This window comes from Stegostoma tigrinum, chromosome 27, assembly GCF_030684315.1.
Source record: "Stegostoma tigrinum isolate sSteTig4 chromosome 27, sSteTig4.hap1, whole genome shotgun sequence".
Lineage (NCBI taxonomy): Eukaryota > Metazoa > Chordata > Chondrichthyes > Orectolobiformes > Stegostomatidae > Stegostoma > Stegostoma tigrinum.
Window position 1 is genome coordinate 36,506,502 of NC_081380.1, and position 15,635 is coordinate 36,522,136.

The window sequence follows — 15,635 nt, forward strand, 5'->3', positions numbered from 1 at the left end:
CCTATAGGACTTCCCCTTAAACTGTTTATCTAAACCTTGTTCTAGAGCGTAACACTTCAGTGTGAAAACGTCAATCATTCTGAACCCAGGTTCCCTCCTTCCTGGCTAATTTATAACTGGCAAATATCATTATTTTATTCACTATATTAAATGATTTGAATAAATATCCCTTTAACCTTCTGAGGTGAGAGTGACTACCCTTGAAATCAGGGCCAGAATTATGAGTGTCGCAGCAAGGAGCCCTAGTGAAGCTGGAGTCAATGGGAATCGGTGGGACGGATTGGAAGCTGGTGGTTGGAGTCATACTTGGTACAAAGGAAGATGATTGTGGTTGTTTGAAGTTAGTTATATCAGCTGTAGGTCACCTCCGCAGGTGCTCCTCAGGGGAGTGTCTGAGGCCCACCATGGAGGTGATGGCCTACTGGTACTATCACTGGGTTGTTAATGCAGACACCCAAGATAATGTTCTGAAGACCTGGGTTTGAATCTTGTCATGATACGTGGTGGGATTAGAGTTAAATAAATAAAAATCTGGAATTAAGAGTCTAATCATGACCGCGAATCCCTTGTCAATTGTCAGAAACAGCCATTCAGCTCACTAATGTTCTTTTAGAGAAGGAAGCTGCCATCCTTACCTGGTCTGGCCTACAAGTGATTCCAGACCCACAGCAACATGATTGACTGTTAACTGATCTCTGGGCAAGTGGGGATGGGAAATAAATGCTGCATAGCCAGCGATGCCCTCATCCCATGAATGAATAAAGAAAAGAAACCTTTCACCTGCCTCATCAATGACCTTCTCTCCATCAAAGAGTCAGAAGTGGCTACGTGCAGTCATCTGCCAACAATGTTCAGCATCATTTGCACTTTCTCAGATACTGAAGGAGCCCATGTTCAAATGCAGCAAGACCTGGACAGTATGTACATTTGGACTGACAAGTGGCAAATAACATTCACACTACACAAGTGGTTCCTAGATTCTCTCTTATTGGGGATGGCATTGCCTGGCACTTGTGTGGTGTGAATGTGGCTTGCCACTTCTCAGTCCAAATGTGGATATTGACCATGTCTTGCTGCCCTTGGACATTGGCCGTACCGAATAAGAGAGAATCTAACAGTTCTTCTTTTTGACATTCAATGGCATTACCATTGCTGAAATCCTCACTATCAACATCCTGAGCATTATCAGCCATAAACTGAACAGGACTGACCAAATAAATACAATGGCTACAAGAGCAGGTCAGAGGCTATAAATACTGCAGTGAGTAACTCATCTCCTGACTCCAAGTCCCTGTCCACCATCTACAAGGCACAAGTCAGCAGTGTTTTGGCATTCTCCTTACTTGCCTGAATGAGTACAGCTCCAATAATACTCAAGAAGCTTAACAACATCCTAGATAACGCAGCCCATTTGATTGGTATCTCTTCCCAAGCATTCACTCCCTCCAGCACTGTCACATGGTAGCAGCAGTGTGTACAATACAACAGATACAGTGCAGAAATTTACCAAGGTCCCTTAGGTAGCACCTTCCAAACCCACGACCATGACTGCCCAAAGGACAAAGGCAGCAGACGCATAGAAATACCACTGCCTGCAAATTCCCCTCAAGTCACTCATGATACTGACTTGGAATTACAATGCGTTTTCTTCAGCATCACTGGATCAGTATCCTGGAACCCCATCCTTAATGACATTGTGTGTCTACCTATGCCAAATGGACCTTGGTGGTTCAAGAAGGCAGCTCACCACCATCTTCTCAAGGGTAACTAGAGACAAGCGGTAAATGCTGACCCAGTCAACAAATGCCCACATATCATGAATGAATTAAAAACAACTCTCTCTGGTCTAAGGAAAACAGTGCCAGCATCTTGGGTACTTCTGCATAATTGAAGTCTCACATCATAGCCACTTATGGTCCTAGAGCGGAGCTGAAAACCGGATTAGGATATTTCCCAGAGGTGGACCACGGCTACCTTGTACACCCCTATCCACCTATCCCAGCCAATAAGCAGTCAGATCTGTGATGAGTTAGTTTTCCCAGTTGATGTCCTACGTTTGCAAAGCCTTGGTTGAAGAGATGTTCCTGAATGTGATCCAGAGACCCACTGCTTAACAGGTGCATCCAGGGGGCACAATAGGATTGGCCAGAACTGAGGTGTGCTACAGAATGGCACCATCTTGTGACACGCATTTTGTGCTTCTGAACTCTCACATGAAGACCCAGCTAGAGTCAAGTGCACTCCAATAATGATCAAAACCTTCAGAACTGGATGCTTGTAAATTTGAGTAGTTCTTAGAATAAAGGAACTTTAATCTTGATGAAAATAACCATTTACCTCTTTTTTTTTCCTTTGTCTATTCATTTCAGAGGGTGAAGACAATATCGATGAAGATATTGATGATATGAGACCCATAAACTCTCTGTCACAAACACCTCACCGCTCGCATCAGGACTTGCTGAAGGCTGTGTCCTCTCCTATTGCTCACCAGTCATCGTTCTTGCCTCAGCATTTGGCTGTCCAGCAGAAGCTGCCTCAAACCCAGGCACAAGTGCAAATCCAGCCCCAGGCTTTAGCTCCATCACAGACAGTGGTGCCAGCTCAGACTCACATTGTGACAGCATCGACGCTACAGCCAACTGTTATTGCCCATGCTGCACCTGCATCCCATGCGTCTGTGATACACACAGCTGTCAATCATGTTATTCAAGCTTCTCAAGCAAAACACATTGCTCACATTGCACCTGCGACCTCCAGCTCTGTCCAGCTGACCACTGCTGCTCAACCTATTGGCCATATCACTGTGCACCCGGCCACCTTAAGCCATATGGCTCACCTTGGTCAACAGCTGCCCACTATCTATCCACAGCCAATGACAGTGAACCAGCCCGTTGTGAGTCACCTAACTCACACCATCACCCACCAGCAAGTAAATGGCACCGCGCCTGTTGGCCAGCAGGCCGTTGTGACAAAGCAAGCTGTGGGCCCTCAAGTCATGCACCAGCAGATAGTGGGCCAAACAGTCCTGAACCCTGTCACGATGGTGACCATGCCATCATTTCCTGTGAGCACTTTGAAGCTGGCGTAAACTTTGGCCAACACAGAGGCCCGAGCGATTTAAAAGACTCTTTCCCTCGGTTCTCCAATACATTCCTGGCAACAAATTACAGGCGAGGGAAAGAAAGATAGCTTTGGAAGACAAAGATTTTGGAAAAAAATAACTATACATCATGTTCCCAAGACGGCAGTGGGAAAGGAATGGACACTGCAGAAAATAAACTAATCAGAGCAACGTGGAATGAGAACTGCCCTTAGTGACCTTTTGTGCGTGTGCGTGTATGTTTTGTAACTGGTGAATTTAAAAAGGTGTTAGCAAGGCTTTTATTTTGTTTTGTTTGCTCCCCTCCCCTGCCCCTTCATGTTTTATACCATTCCAGGAATTAATTGTCGGACACATGTCACCATGATTGGACAGAGGGCTCTAAAAAGCAAAGATGTGAAATCTCGCAAACAAATAGTGAAGTTGAGCTTCATTGGTGGTGTTGAAATACTGAGTTAAGTTAACAAAGATAATACGTTAGTCAAGCCTTTGAATTTGCCTGTGTGTATGAGAGTTGAAATGCAGTGGTCTGCTGGACCAGGCCTGGAAGTATTGCAGGAGGCCCTAGACAGAACCAATGTATCTGTCCCCAGCTTTTTGAATATTTGTTTTTAAAGTTGCTTTGTCAAGACCAGTAGGGGGAAAACATAGCTAATTGTTGCCGTGTTTAATTTGAAAGCACCCTTTGGAAAGGCCATTAATTGACTGCAGGAACAAAAACAGCAAAAAGACCCACATACGTTCTAACAGTCTGTAAGAAGTCCTGGCTATGGTGAATAGTTGTTCGGTGGTAGAAGGGGAGGGGAGGAGAGAACTTAATGACGTGCTGCAGTCTTGTTTGTAGCTGTGTCCATTGACTGAGTGGCTTTCTAAGTTTAAAGTGAGTTTAAGTGTATGAATTGTCTAAGACTGACATCATTACTGTGTGTGCTATAAAGGCAGTGTCTATCATATGGGGAACTTTTTTTAAAAAAAAGAATTTTTCGCAATAAAATTTTCTGCTTTCTTTGATTTAGGCTCAGAATGGGTCTGATTGGTAAACATTATACATGGATCTGATTTATAAACCAAATTGGTCATGCTGAGGTGCACCCTCACCAGTTGGCTTCTTTGGATGATTCTACCTTGAAGAAGTCCCCATGTTTAAGTATCTTGGGGTGTATACTTTAACAATACATACATTCTTCCAGGTTCCTGGAGAGATTTATTATCAAGTTTACTCAAACAACAAAGTAGAACCCCTCCTCCCAGTTCTTTTCTATAAAATGTAGAGATGTCTCAGGTATTTTCAGTGAGGTTCCAATCATGAGCTTCTGTTTTTTTTAAAATCATGTAACTCCTTGAAAATGTTGTGCCTCACACTAACCTGCTCTAAAAATGCAACGAAGTGTAAAATCAGAACTTGTTTCTTTAAACATTCTCTGAGCAATCTGAATTGTGAGCTCATCATCTATCTTGTTGCTTATTTCAGCTGTGAACTCTTGTAATGGGATCATAATATTGCTAAGGAATGTTCAAGTGGAAGGTTTAGAACCGTGACCACGTGGACACTGATCAGTTTCTCGAATGCCAACTCTGCCCAGTTACTGCTGTTTCGTTTATTTTCTGTAAGTCTTGATTCTTGCACCAGATGCTTCCATTTTATTTTTAATTACAAGAGTTTGCTACAGCGAGGCACTGACCGGCTTGAAAAATTAAGTCAGAGTGGAGCTTTTTAATTTATGGTGAAGTTTGTTATTACATCATGTTGCTTCACAATTCCACTGTTTGCTTGTTTGAAATGGTAATTTTTAAAATTAGATATTGTGTATACTTTTATTTTAAATTCCAGGGTACCTCTATTCACATTAACGACACTGGTGAAAATAGAGTTTCAGAACTTTTTTAATACCTTATACCCAGATTCCTAGCTTACTTGTATATTGCAACATAGTGATGCAGTAATGGGTTCAAATGAAGTTATGTGCCAGGGAGAAAAACAGTAGTTTATTTGTTTCTCTGAACCTCACTCTGTGGCAGTGCATTGCAATTTATAATAGATGCATTGTTTTCCCATATCACCCTGTCAAAGTACTTACTTCAGCTTGGTTATGGGTAAAGAGCTTTAGATGATGTGACGTGCCCCTGACTGTTCTGCCCAACATCAACAGTCAGTTCTTATTATCTCCTTTCTATTTTTCTGTGCGTATTTCTCCTTTTTGGTTCCCCCCACAACCATCAATACACCATACCTGTGATTGATAATTTGACTGCAAAGGAATCGCAACCCCATCCAATCCTTCCTTCAGCTTAATGAGTACACATTTTTTTTTTCAGAGTTTCCGGACTACCCTTTATTTATCCCCTTTCAGTCTCCCTAATCCGGGTTTATGCCTGGGGATGTTCCGCAGTGTGACAGCTCTTTATTACATCAGGGATTGCATTTAACCCACTAAACCTGTTGTGGAACTAGCTATTGATTCTCTTTTTAAAAAAACGAAAAAAATTACACTTTTGATATTGTAATGAGTGAATGTCACTGAGTATTTGACTCTGAATCGTATGCTTAGTGTTGTACTGCAGGGCCCACTTGCTGTTATCAGTGTGTGATCAGTTGTAATTGGGCCACCATTTCCTAACCATTTCTGAAACAAAATATGGAGGTGTTCTGAACTGAAGAAACTATTTTCTTATTTGATCTTTCACCCTCAAGATTCTACCTATGGCTGAGTATGAAGGAAGCAGTCTGGTAAAATATATACAGTAAAGGATTATCTTTTTTGACTGACTGCTTATTGCAAGGATTTATAGATGCGAAGCCTGTATGTGAGTGTAAAGTGAGCTCCACTTCCATTTATTTATATTTTTTATCAAAATGCGATCTCTTGGTGTTTTCTACATTCTCGTGTCTTGTGCCTAGGCTCTTGGTATTTGGGTAAGTTGTGGATGTTGTATAAACTATATTGAATGTCCATGTTGTTGTTTTTGGAAGACATTTGTGTGGTGAGTTCTATATAAATCTACTGGGCATTGAAGATTAACCCTTCAGGAGTTGAAGTCCATTACTATTTTCAGGGGTATTAATAATAACCACCTTCCTGTTTACTTTTCAAGATTATCTGAGCAGAATAAACAGTCTCAGCCATTGCAGCATTGGGCAGTTGGAAAATAAACACTAGTTCATACTTGTAACTTCCATCCAGCTACATATTCTGTACAGTTAGTGCTTATGTTTGAGCACAGGATCCTGTAGAACGTTGATGCCTCCATGGTCAATCAGCTTGCTGAGACTTGCTGGCTAGATTTTCACATAAAGGAGGGTTGCTTGATTAAGGTATCGCAGGGCTGTTGAACACAAGCATCAACTTTTGAGAAAGGAGATCATAACGGAAGAGGAGGGGATGAATTTAATTCTACCAAATGCACTGAGTGGAAGCATTAAGAATTCCACAGGCTGGTTGTGCAACAAAGTTGTAATCAGCCAGTGAAGACTTCCACAGTTTGACATTTTAATTTAAATGGCAAATACTTGCTTCACAAATGCAATTATGAGCTTTATTACTTCAAAAAAAAGTTGTTACAACTCATGGGAACCTCCTTTCAACCTTTTGCCAGAGGGACAAATGGAATATTTTGAATCTGAGATTTGTAATGTTCTGATTTCATTAGTTTATTATTTCATTGCAATTTTACTCTGTTGTAGAGAGGTCTAATTTAAAAGGAAAGATTAATCTTGTTAATCCATTTTTTAAAAAAAGTGTTATGAGGAGATTGTTTAAAAGCAGCTATTCCCTGAAAGGTTTTGAGAACAGATACAAAGTGTATAATTAAGTGTAAAATGAATTTTGTTTCCATTTGCTTGTCATTTTATCAAAGTATGACCTGCTGGTGCTTTCCCTGACCATGTGCCCCTTGCCTAAGCTCTCCATATTTGGCTAAGTGGTTTACATCCCTTATAGCAGAAAAGAATGCACTTCATATGTGGCAACCAAGAAACACTAGCTGCTTCTGTTTTGCACTAAGAACCGTATTGGTGACACCAGCTCCTGATGTGTTGCTCTCGCACTGTCCCTGGCTGAAACCGGAAAGTTGAACTTGCTGGAATTTACGAAGGATGTCAGCCAGAAGAACTTTAACTTTGAAATCTCGCTGCAGCCGGCTATGATTAAAACGCTCCTGTAGCTAGGGCAAGTCTCAGTTGTATAGAAGCAGCTTCTACCTGTGGTGGGTTCCTCTGTAACTTGATCATAGCCTATTGAGCATGGGCGACCGGGGTTTCATACACATCAAATACCGGGCTAACCAAAAAAGAATGACTGGGTCTATATCTGAAATGAAAGAAAGCAGAACAATTTCCCCCCCATTAGAGAGACATTACTTTTTATTATTAATGTTTATAGTGAATTACTTCACTGTGCAACAGCTTTTGTTTAAAATATTGAGGGGAAAAAGTTTTTAAAAAATCTTTTCTGTGAAGATTTTTGAAGTGTTTGAATGGACCAGGTGTGTGAAAAATATCAGTGGATTTTTGTATATAATGTATTTTTACTATCTAGCTGTAATATAATTGCTTTCATTCAAAACATTCAGTATCAATGTGTATAATATTCTCATACCCATCTATCAAGCAAGATGCACTTGCCTCAGATACTATAAAAATAAAGATACACCTGCACTGACCATCCATCTGCCTGTTTGCTTTAATCCTGTTCTGTGTGATTGTATCTTTGTTCGAGATTGGGCTTTGGTCATTTTCTTCCATTTTCCCTGTTTGTTCAATATTGTCTCAGCCGTGCCAGTGCACAACATATTGGTTACAGTGGAATGGAGAGGAGGATTGCTCTGGTCACTATGCTTGGTGACTTTGTAAGAATGCTCATGAAGGTTTGTGTGTTTAGGGCTGTATGAGATCAACTAGAGGAAATTTTCACAAATGCATTTGTAGCTGCAGCAACAACTTGCACTTGTATAGCACCTTCAACACAGTTAAGCATCCAAGCTGTGTCACAGAGGCATTATCCAACAACATTTGAAAGGGCGATATCAGCAGTGTTCCATTTAATATTTAGTTACTGTACATAGAGTAGTTAATTTTAGTGTGCGGTCCCATTTTTGTGTTGCTCAGCCATGCACTTGTTTGTTCTAGAATAATTCTAAGTTGCTCCCTGTCAAGGTGTGGCATAATTGTATACCTGTACAGCTTAGGAGAACCATGGGACAGAAGGTTGTATGGAACATCCTACAACAGGGCGAGGTGAAGAAGTTTAAGGAGGAAATTCACAGAATTTCCTACACATTTGCTGGATCCATGCAGATTTTAAAGAACAAAGAAAATTACAGCACAGGAACAGGCCCTTCGGCTCTCCAAGCCTGCGCCGACCAACATCCTCTGTCTAAGCCTATCATCTATTTTCTAAGAGTCTGTATCTCTTTGCTCCCTGCCCATCCATGTACCTGTCCAAATATATCTTAAAAGACACTAATGTGTCTGCGTCTACCACTTCCGCTGGTAACGCGTTCCAGGCACCCACCACCCTCTGCGTAAAGAACTTTCTACGCATATGTCCCTTAAACTTTCCTCCTCTCATTTGAACTCATGACCCCTAGTAATTGAGTCCCCCACTCTGGGGGAAAAAGCTTCTTGCTATCCACCCTGTCTATACCTCATGATTTCATAGACCTCAATCAGGTCCCCCCTCAATCTCCGTCTTTCTGATGAAATTAATCCTAATCTACTCGACCTTTCTTCATAGTTAGCACCCTCCATACTAGGCAACATCCTGGTGAACCTCCTGTGCACTCTCTCCAAAGCATCCACATCCTTTTGGTAATGTGGCAACCAGAACTGTACGTAGTACTCTAAATGTGGCCGAACCAAAGTCTTATACAACCAGCGAGTTTTGAGAAGATTTGTAGCTCAGGTTGAGGTTCTGGATGTGAGTTTGCTCGCTGAGCTGGAAGGTTCGTTTTCAGACGTTTTGTCACCATTCTAGGTAACATTATCAGTGAGGCTCCGACGAAGCCTCATTGGAGGCTCACTGATGATGTTAGCTAGAATGGTGACGAAACGTCTGAAAACGAACCTTCCAGCTCAGCAAGCAAACTCACATCTTATACAACTGTAACATGACCTGCCAACTCTTGTACTCAATACCCCGCCCAATGAAGGAAAGCATGCCGTATGCCTTCTTGACCACCCTATTGACCTGTGTTGCCACCTTTAGGGAACAATGGACCTGAACACCCAGACCTCTCTGTACATCAATTTCCCCAGGGCGTGTCCATTTACTGTATAGTTCGCTCTTGACTTAGATCTTCCAAATGCATCACCTCGCATTTGCCCGGATTGAACTCCAATGAGGTAGTATGATGTAGTATACTCTGTGGCTCCTGATAAACTTTGTATGTCAGAGGCAAACAAACACAGAAATTGCTGAAGAAACTCAACAGGCCTGCCAGCATCTATGGGAAGAAAGCAGAGTTAACTTTTCGAGTCTGGTGACCCTTCATCAAAACAGGGGGTGTTTATATGTCAGGGGGTACCGATTGGGATATTGTCATGGGGTTCACTCTACGTGGTCTTCCTACTCATTCAATCTGATCAACACAAAACTTAAGGAGGTTGGGAAACCGCTGTATTCACGTTAGTGGGGTTGGGTATTCTGAATAATCCTTCAGGAGTGTACTGGTTTCTGTACTACAATATCTGCCTCACTGTAAAGGGCAATTGTATAGGTGCAGTGGTAGGGTCAAAGGCCTGGGTTTGAATGCCACCTGGTCCAAAGTTGTGCCATAAATGTATCTGAGCAGGTTGTTTAATGGCGGAGTGGACTTGATGGGCCGAATGGCCTTATTTCCACTCCTATGCCTTATGGTCTTATCAAAAGGAATCAAGGGTTACAGGGAGAGTGCAGGGAAGCGGTGTTGAAATGCCCATCAGCCATGATTTAAATGGCGGAGTGGACTTGATGGGCCGAATGGCCTTACTTCCACTCCTATGTCTTATGGTCTTATGGTTTAAAAAATACCTATCTGCCCCACTGTGTAAGGGCTTCTTCTGGCACAGTGGTAGTGTTCCTACCTCTGGACTAGGATGCCTGGGTTCAAGTCCTACCTGTTCCAGCAGTGTTGTAATATGCCTAGAGTTATTTTCCCCAGAGTAACCAGAATTCCTCCTCTTCTGAGTTGTGAATGCAATTCTGTTTTATTTTTGTATTGTTTCCTTGACACAGCATAGTAATACCCATTTTTTTTTCACTTTAATTTAAATCCTGACATTTGGTTAAGGGGAGAGCATTTCATCTTTTGTTGGCTTGTAAGTCTGGGTATAAGAGGAGAAACCGTGTGCCGGCCACCTGTAGAAGAGTGCTATTTAATTGAGACAAATTGTAAGGAGAAAAATCATCAGACTGATCCTACCACAAAGTTTAAAGGTTTGTTTCCATCTGATAATGCAGCTCTGTTTCTCTAGAGCGTCAGGCTCGATTAGGTGTTCCAGTCCCTAAGTGAGACTTCAGCTCTGCAGAAAGACCAAGCTTGCCTGTTGTGGTTCCTCACAGTTGGATACCTTCACCACTCTAGTGTCTGTAGCTGTGCATGAAGAATTGCCACAGGAATTATGTGTCAGGAGGGATTCAGCCCCTTGACTAAATGGTTTTGGAGTGGGATTGAATTAAGAAAGTATCAAGGTCAATTTTATCATGCACTGTTACCATGGCAAGTCATTGTAATCAGTTGAGATGCGTTCTGACATCCATTTCTGAGTTTATGGTCTGAATGTTGCTTGTTTCACAACAGCTGTTGACAACACAGTAATGACTGAGAGCGCATGCTGTTGGTTGCTATGGGCTAGCCATTATATAAATCATTTGACTGTTGAGTTTGTTTCTTTTGAATGTCACCAACAATCTGTGACAAAGTACAAGAAAGGGTAGGATAAATTTGAAAAACCTTAATGTTTAACTGGAAATATAATTAAATTGAATTTCTTCCAACTGCATATAACATTGTAGCATTCTGTAATGAAACTGGCATTTCGATGTATGTCATTAAATTATGATTTCATTGGATGTGAATTGAATTGAGATCATTTTAAAGCCATGAAAAGTTGTTTTCCAAATACAAGATTTTCTTTCATTTTCCTACCGTTCACGTTGAATTAAATTGATGTGAATTTGAATATTTAAGCAAAATCAAACCGAGAAGGGTTTAACAACTTAGGTTGTTCTTTACTTGTCAAGGGTGTCTCAGGCATTTATCACTGTTACAGATAGATCACATTCCATAAAACCATTTTTTAAACGAAAAAGTGTCTTGGTGATGTTATTCATCATTTTAGAAGAAGACTATATTCCCTGTACTTTCCTCAGGCATAACATACCTACAACTGTGGTGGAAGGTGTGGGCTCAATTTTCACTCATGAGCTCACAACCTACCCTCTAACAATAGGCCAGCCAAGTCAAGTGCCCATGGTCTTACCAGACCATAGGGCTGCTGTCTCAGTAAAGGGGGATGACTGATGATGATGTAACCTGAGGACTACCATACCCCAGGCGAGGGGAGAGGTTGAGAAGGAGAGTCTTTCGTGGTAACCTCAGCCGGTGTGTGAATTGAACCAGTGCTGTCGGCAGCAGACTGCTTTGCAAACCAGCCATCCAGCCAACTGAGCTTAACTGACCCCGAGCAACAAGCTAGCAACTTGGTATCTGCACTGAGGAACTGTAGTGCTGTCAGCAATGCTCTCTCTCAGGTGAGACATTAAACCCTTGTTCAGCCATCTTAAGTGGACACAAAAGGACCCATGTGGGTCCACTGAAAGAGGAAGGGAGAGTCCTCCCACTGTCATGGCCCAACATTCATCCTTCAACCTACATGATTAAAACAAACCCATTAATCTTGATGCTTTTTATAAGGACCTTTCATATGCAACATTGCTGTCATTTTCTCGGAAAGCATAAAATGACTGTGTTTCAAAAAGTAATTGACTGTGGCTGTGTAAAGATCACAAAGATGCTGATTAAAGTTTATTCTTTCCTCATCCTCCCCCTGTCTCTTTCTTGAACTCTGTCTCTCCACTCCTCCTGCTGCCTCAAATGAACCACCACTTGTCTGAACATGTGGCCCTCGTAATCCAGGCCTGCTTCTCTCCTTGTCAGGTCTTCACTAGCTGATGGCAGCTCTGCAGAAGCCAATCAGAGCCATGATGCCTCTGTACTTCCAATCTATGATCATGTTAGGGGTTTTGACCTCAAGGTTGTTTATGACATTGATGCCTCAGATCTCATCACCCATTATGTTATCTACTGCCTTAATTTTATTTTGGCTTTTTTGTCTTTGTATCTGACTCTTCGATAGGGATCAACAGGCAATAAATATGCAGCACTTCACAGCTCAGCTGGGCAATCGTAAGCCTGTGAACTTTCACGACTGGAATCACTAAACAGTGATCAGTAGCAGAATCCCATAACTCATCTTTCCCTTCAGTGAATTGGTAAATTTGCAAGCCCCAATCCCATGCATGTCAGTTTGATTTCCCCAGTCTAAGACCAACAAATTCATGTTTCACAGTATAAGTATCGTATCAGCAATAGCATTATAATGAAATATTAAAGCACGGGTGGAGAAACCTTGTCTTCAGGAGCCCAAGAGGCTCCTAATAACTTGCATATTTAAAAAATTCAATGCAACAAATGAGAAATGTAAGTACCAATAGTTGCTTTTCATTGTTCCTCTATAAAGAAGCAAAAGGTTATGCTCGGTCAGTTTCAGAATCACGGAATTGTTACAGTGCCGAAGCAGACCATTTGGCCCATTATATACTTGTGTTGCTATCCAAATGACCATCCCCATATCCCTGCATTCTTTTCTGAAGAAGGATCTAGGCCCGAAACTCAGTCTTCCTGCTCCTCTGATGCTGCTTGGCCTGCTGTGTTCATCCAGCTCCACACCTTGTTATCGCTGCACACTGTTCCTTTTTGAGGCTGCCTGATTCCCCTTCGAACGCTTCAACTGAAGCTGGCTCCACTACACTGTCAGGCAGTGCATGCTAGCTTTTAACTGCACAAAGCAGTCTGTATTCTCTTATTACTCAAAACCTGTGCCCTCTCACTCTTGATCCTTTCAGAAGTGGGAATAGCTTCTCCCTATCTTCTGTTTTCTCTTTTTGCATTCTTGTTTAAAACTATTCCCTTGATTGGAAAAACCACACCAGAGCTGCTGCAAAAGATCTAAATGTCATGATTGATGTCCAGCAAGATTACTTTTGTTGGATGACCATGTCACTACTAATATTAGGTATATTTGCCCTCCTATTGTCTATTTGTTTAGGAACCAGGTGCGCCTTTTTGTCCGAACACAGCAGGCCCCTGCCATGCCAATTTGTTTAGTCTGTTTTATTTAGCATTATGAGAACAAAGGATTGGATCTTGTCAACATTGGAAGTTTTAATCAGAAAAACCCTGTAAGGTCCCCCACCTGCAGGAAATCCATTAGCATTTCCACACACACAACAGTCTGAGAAGTACACCCCTTTCCTGTGACAACAAAGTAAAAGGTTTTGAACTCCAGCAACGAGGTATGTCCATGCTGTACAAACAGGAAACTGACTTTTTTGAGCTTGTACAGTGCTGTTTAAAACAAATTGGAGTGTAACTTGTACCAAATGGTTTGCAATAAGAACAAGCCATATTTCAGCACTTTAATTCACAGTTCATTTTCCTTTTTCTTTTTGTCTTCATTTAGTCATTTCATGGGATGTGGGACTCGCAGGTTAGGCTAGCATTTAGTGTCTGTTCCTAACTGCACAGAGGGCTGGTAAGAGTCATTCACATTGCTGCGGCTATGGAGGCACATGAATACCAGGCACTCTCTTTCCTCAAGGGCATTAGTGAACTAGATGGGTTTTGATGACAATTGACAGTAGTCACCATTAGGGTAGCATGTTAGGCCCAGATTTTGATTGGTTCCGTGGCAGGTGATGAAATTTGAATCCAATGTCCTAAAACAATAGCCTGAGGTTCTGGCTTATAGTCTATTACTACTGCAACAATGCCTCCCTTTGAACTTCTCCTTTTCAATCTTGTGAAATGGCTATTCCTAATTACCCAGAAAGCAGTTAAGAGTAAACCATCTTGCTGTGGGCTGCAGTCACATGTAGGAAGGGTCTAGGCCCGAAACATCAGCTTTTGTGCTCCTAAGATGCTGCTTGGCCTGCTGTGTTCATCCAGCTTCACACTTTGTTATCTTGGATTCTCCAGCATCTGCAGTTCCCATTATCTCGGGTAAGGATGACAGATTGATTTCCTTCTCTATAGACACCAGCGAATCAAAAGGCTTTTTAAAACAATCAACAGTGGTTATATGTTTGTCATTCAATTAGCATTTATCCCAGCTTCTTTTGTTCAATTGAAAATTCAATTTCTGCCATGGTGAGATTCAAACCCACATCCCCAGAGCATTATCCTGATGTTTTGGATGACTAGGCCAGTGACATTACCACAAAATCATTGTTTCCCCCAGTGATATTGGTTACAAATCATTTTCTCTTCTGTGGGAGTCCAGTGCTTAGGGGCTGTGAATATGACAGTCATTAATAAATCAACCAGAGTATTCCAGAGAAACAGTTTTCTTAAAGCCAGAGATGATGAGAATGTAAAAGTTACTACAAGAAAAGAGTAATTGAAGCAAATAATGAAGATACATTTTAAGGCGAAGCTGGATAAACATGAGGGAGAAAGGAGAAAATGAAATGTTTTATCTGACAGGAAACTTGTGTGATGCATACACCAACATGGGCTAGTTGGGCCAAATGGCCTGTTTCCAAACATTAACTCACTGTAAAATTATTAGATAGGAATCATCTTTAATTTTACAAACTTGTTTTCCTTCTGAAGGCAGTGGGTGTTAATTGGTGAAGGTTCAAAGAGCATTAATCACTCTCATGTATTGTACCTCACTAGACATTATTGATGTCTTGAGGCTTAGGATGTTTTCTTAAAGGCACTATATAAATAAGAGTGCCGGTCTGCTGCTGAAGCATAAGCATAAATTCATTTCTGTTCTCACTTAGCAGTTGTTTAGGACTCTTCCTTGCAATAGGATCACTGGGACATATATTTCTTTTCTGTCTCTAACCCTATCTCTGTACCAGCTCAACTCCACTTACATGACAGAGGTCAGGGATCTAACTCAAGATGTTTCTCATTGTTAAACTTATGCACTCAACAAATAAACTTTCTGCTTGACTCCTTATCCTTGAAACACTGAAATTGCAACATAGTACTGTGCTTGTCAATACTCCTGTGTATTTGGCATTGGTGCCCATCCTTTCCTTGTGAAGGTTAGGAAGCTGTTGATAGAGTGATGCCAAAAGCATGAGTTCAATTCCCACACCAGCTGAGGTTACCATGAAGGACTCTCCTTCTCAACCTCTCCCCTCGCCTGAAGTGTGCTGATCCTCCGGTTAAACCACCACCAGTCTTCTCTTTCCAATGAGAGAGCAGCCCCAAGGTCCACTAGAACTATGGCAACTTTACTAGGAAGTTGTTCAAACTTTGC

At 41.6% G+C, this 15,635-nt stretch overlaps 1 protein-coding gene across 1 annotated transcript in view; it reads left to right on the plus strand.

Annotated features, from left to right (window-relative positions):
- mnta (MAX network transcriptional repressor a) overlaps window positions 1-7,763 on the plus strand; it is a 120,779-nt gene extending 113,016 nt beyond the window's left edge. The window contains exon 6 of the mRNA XM_048556960.2: window positions 2,370-7,763. Within this exon, the coding sequence (XP_048412917.1) occupies window positions 2,370-3,088 (719 nt within the window). The 3' untranslated portion in view covers window positions 3,089-7,763. The remainder of the gene's footprint in view (window positions 1-2,369) is intronic.
- Window positions 7,764-15,635: the final 7,872 nt, after the last annotated feature.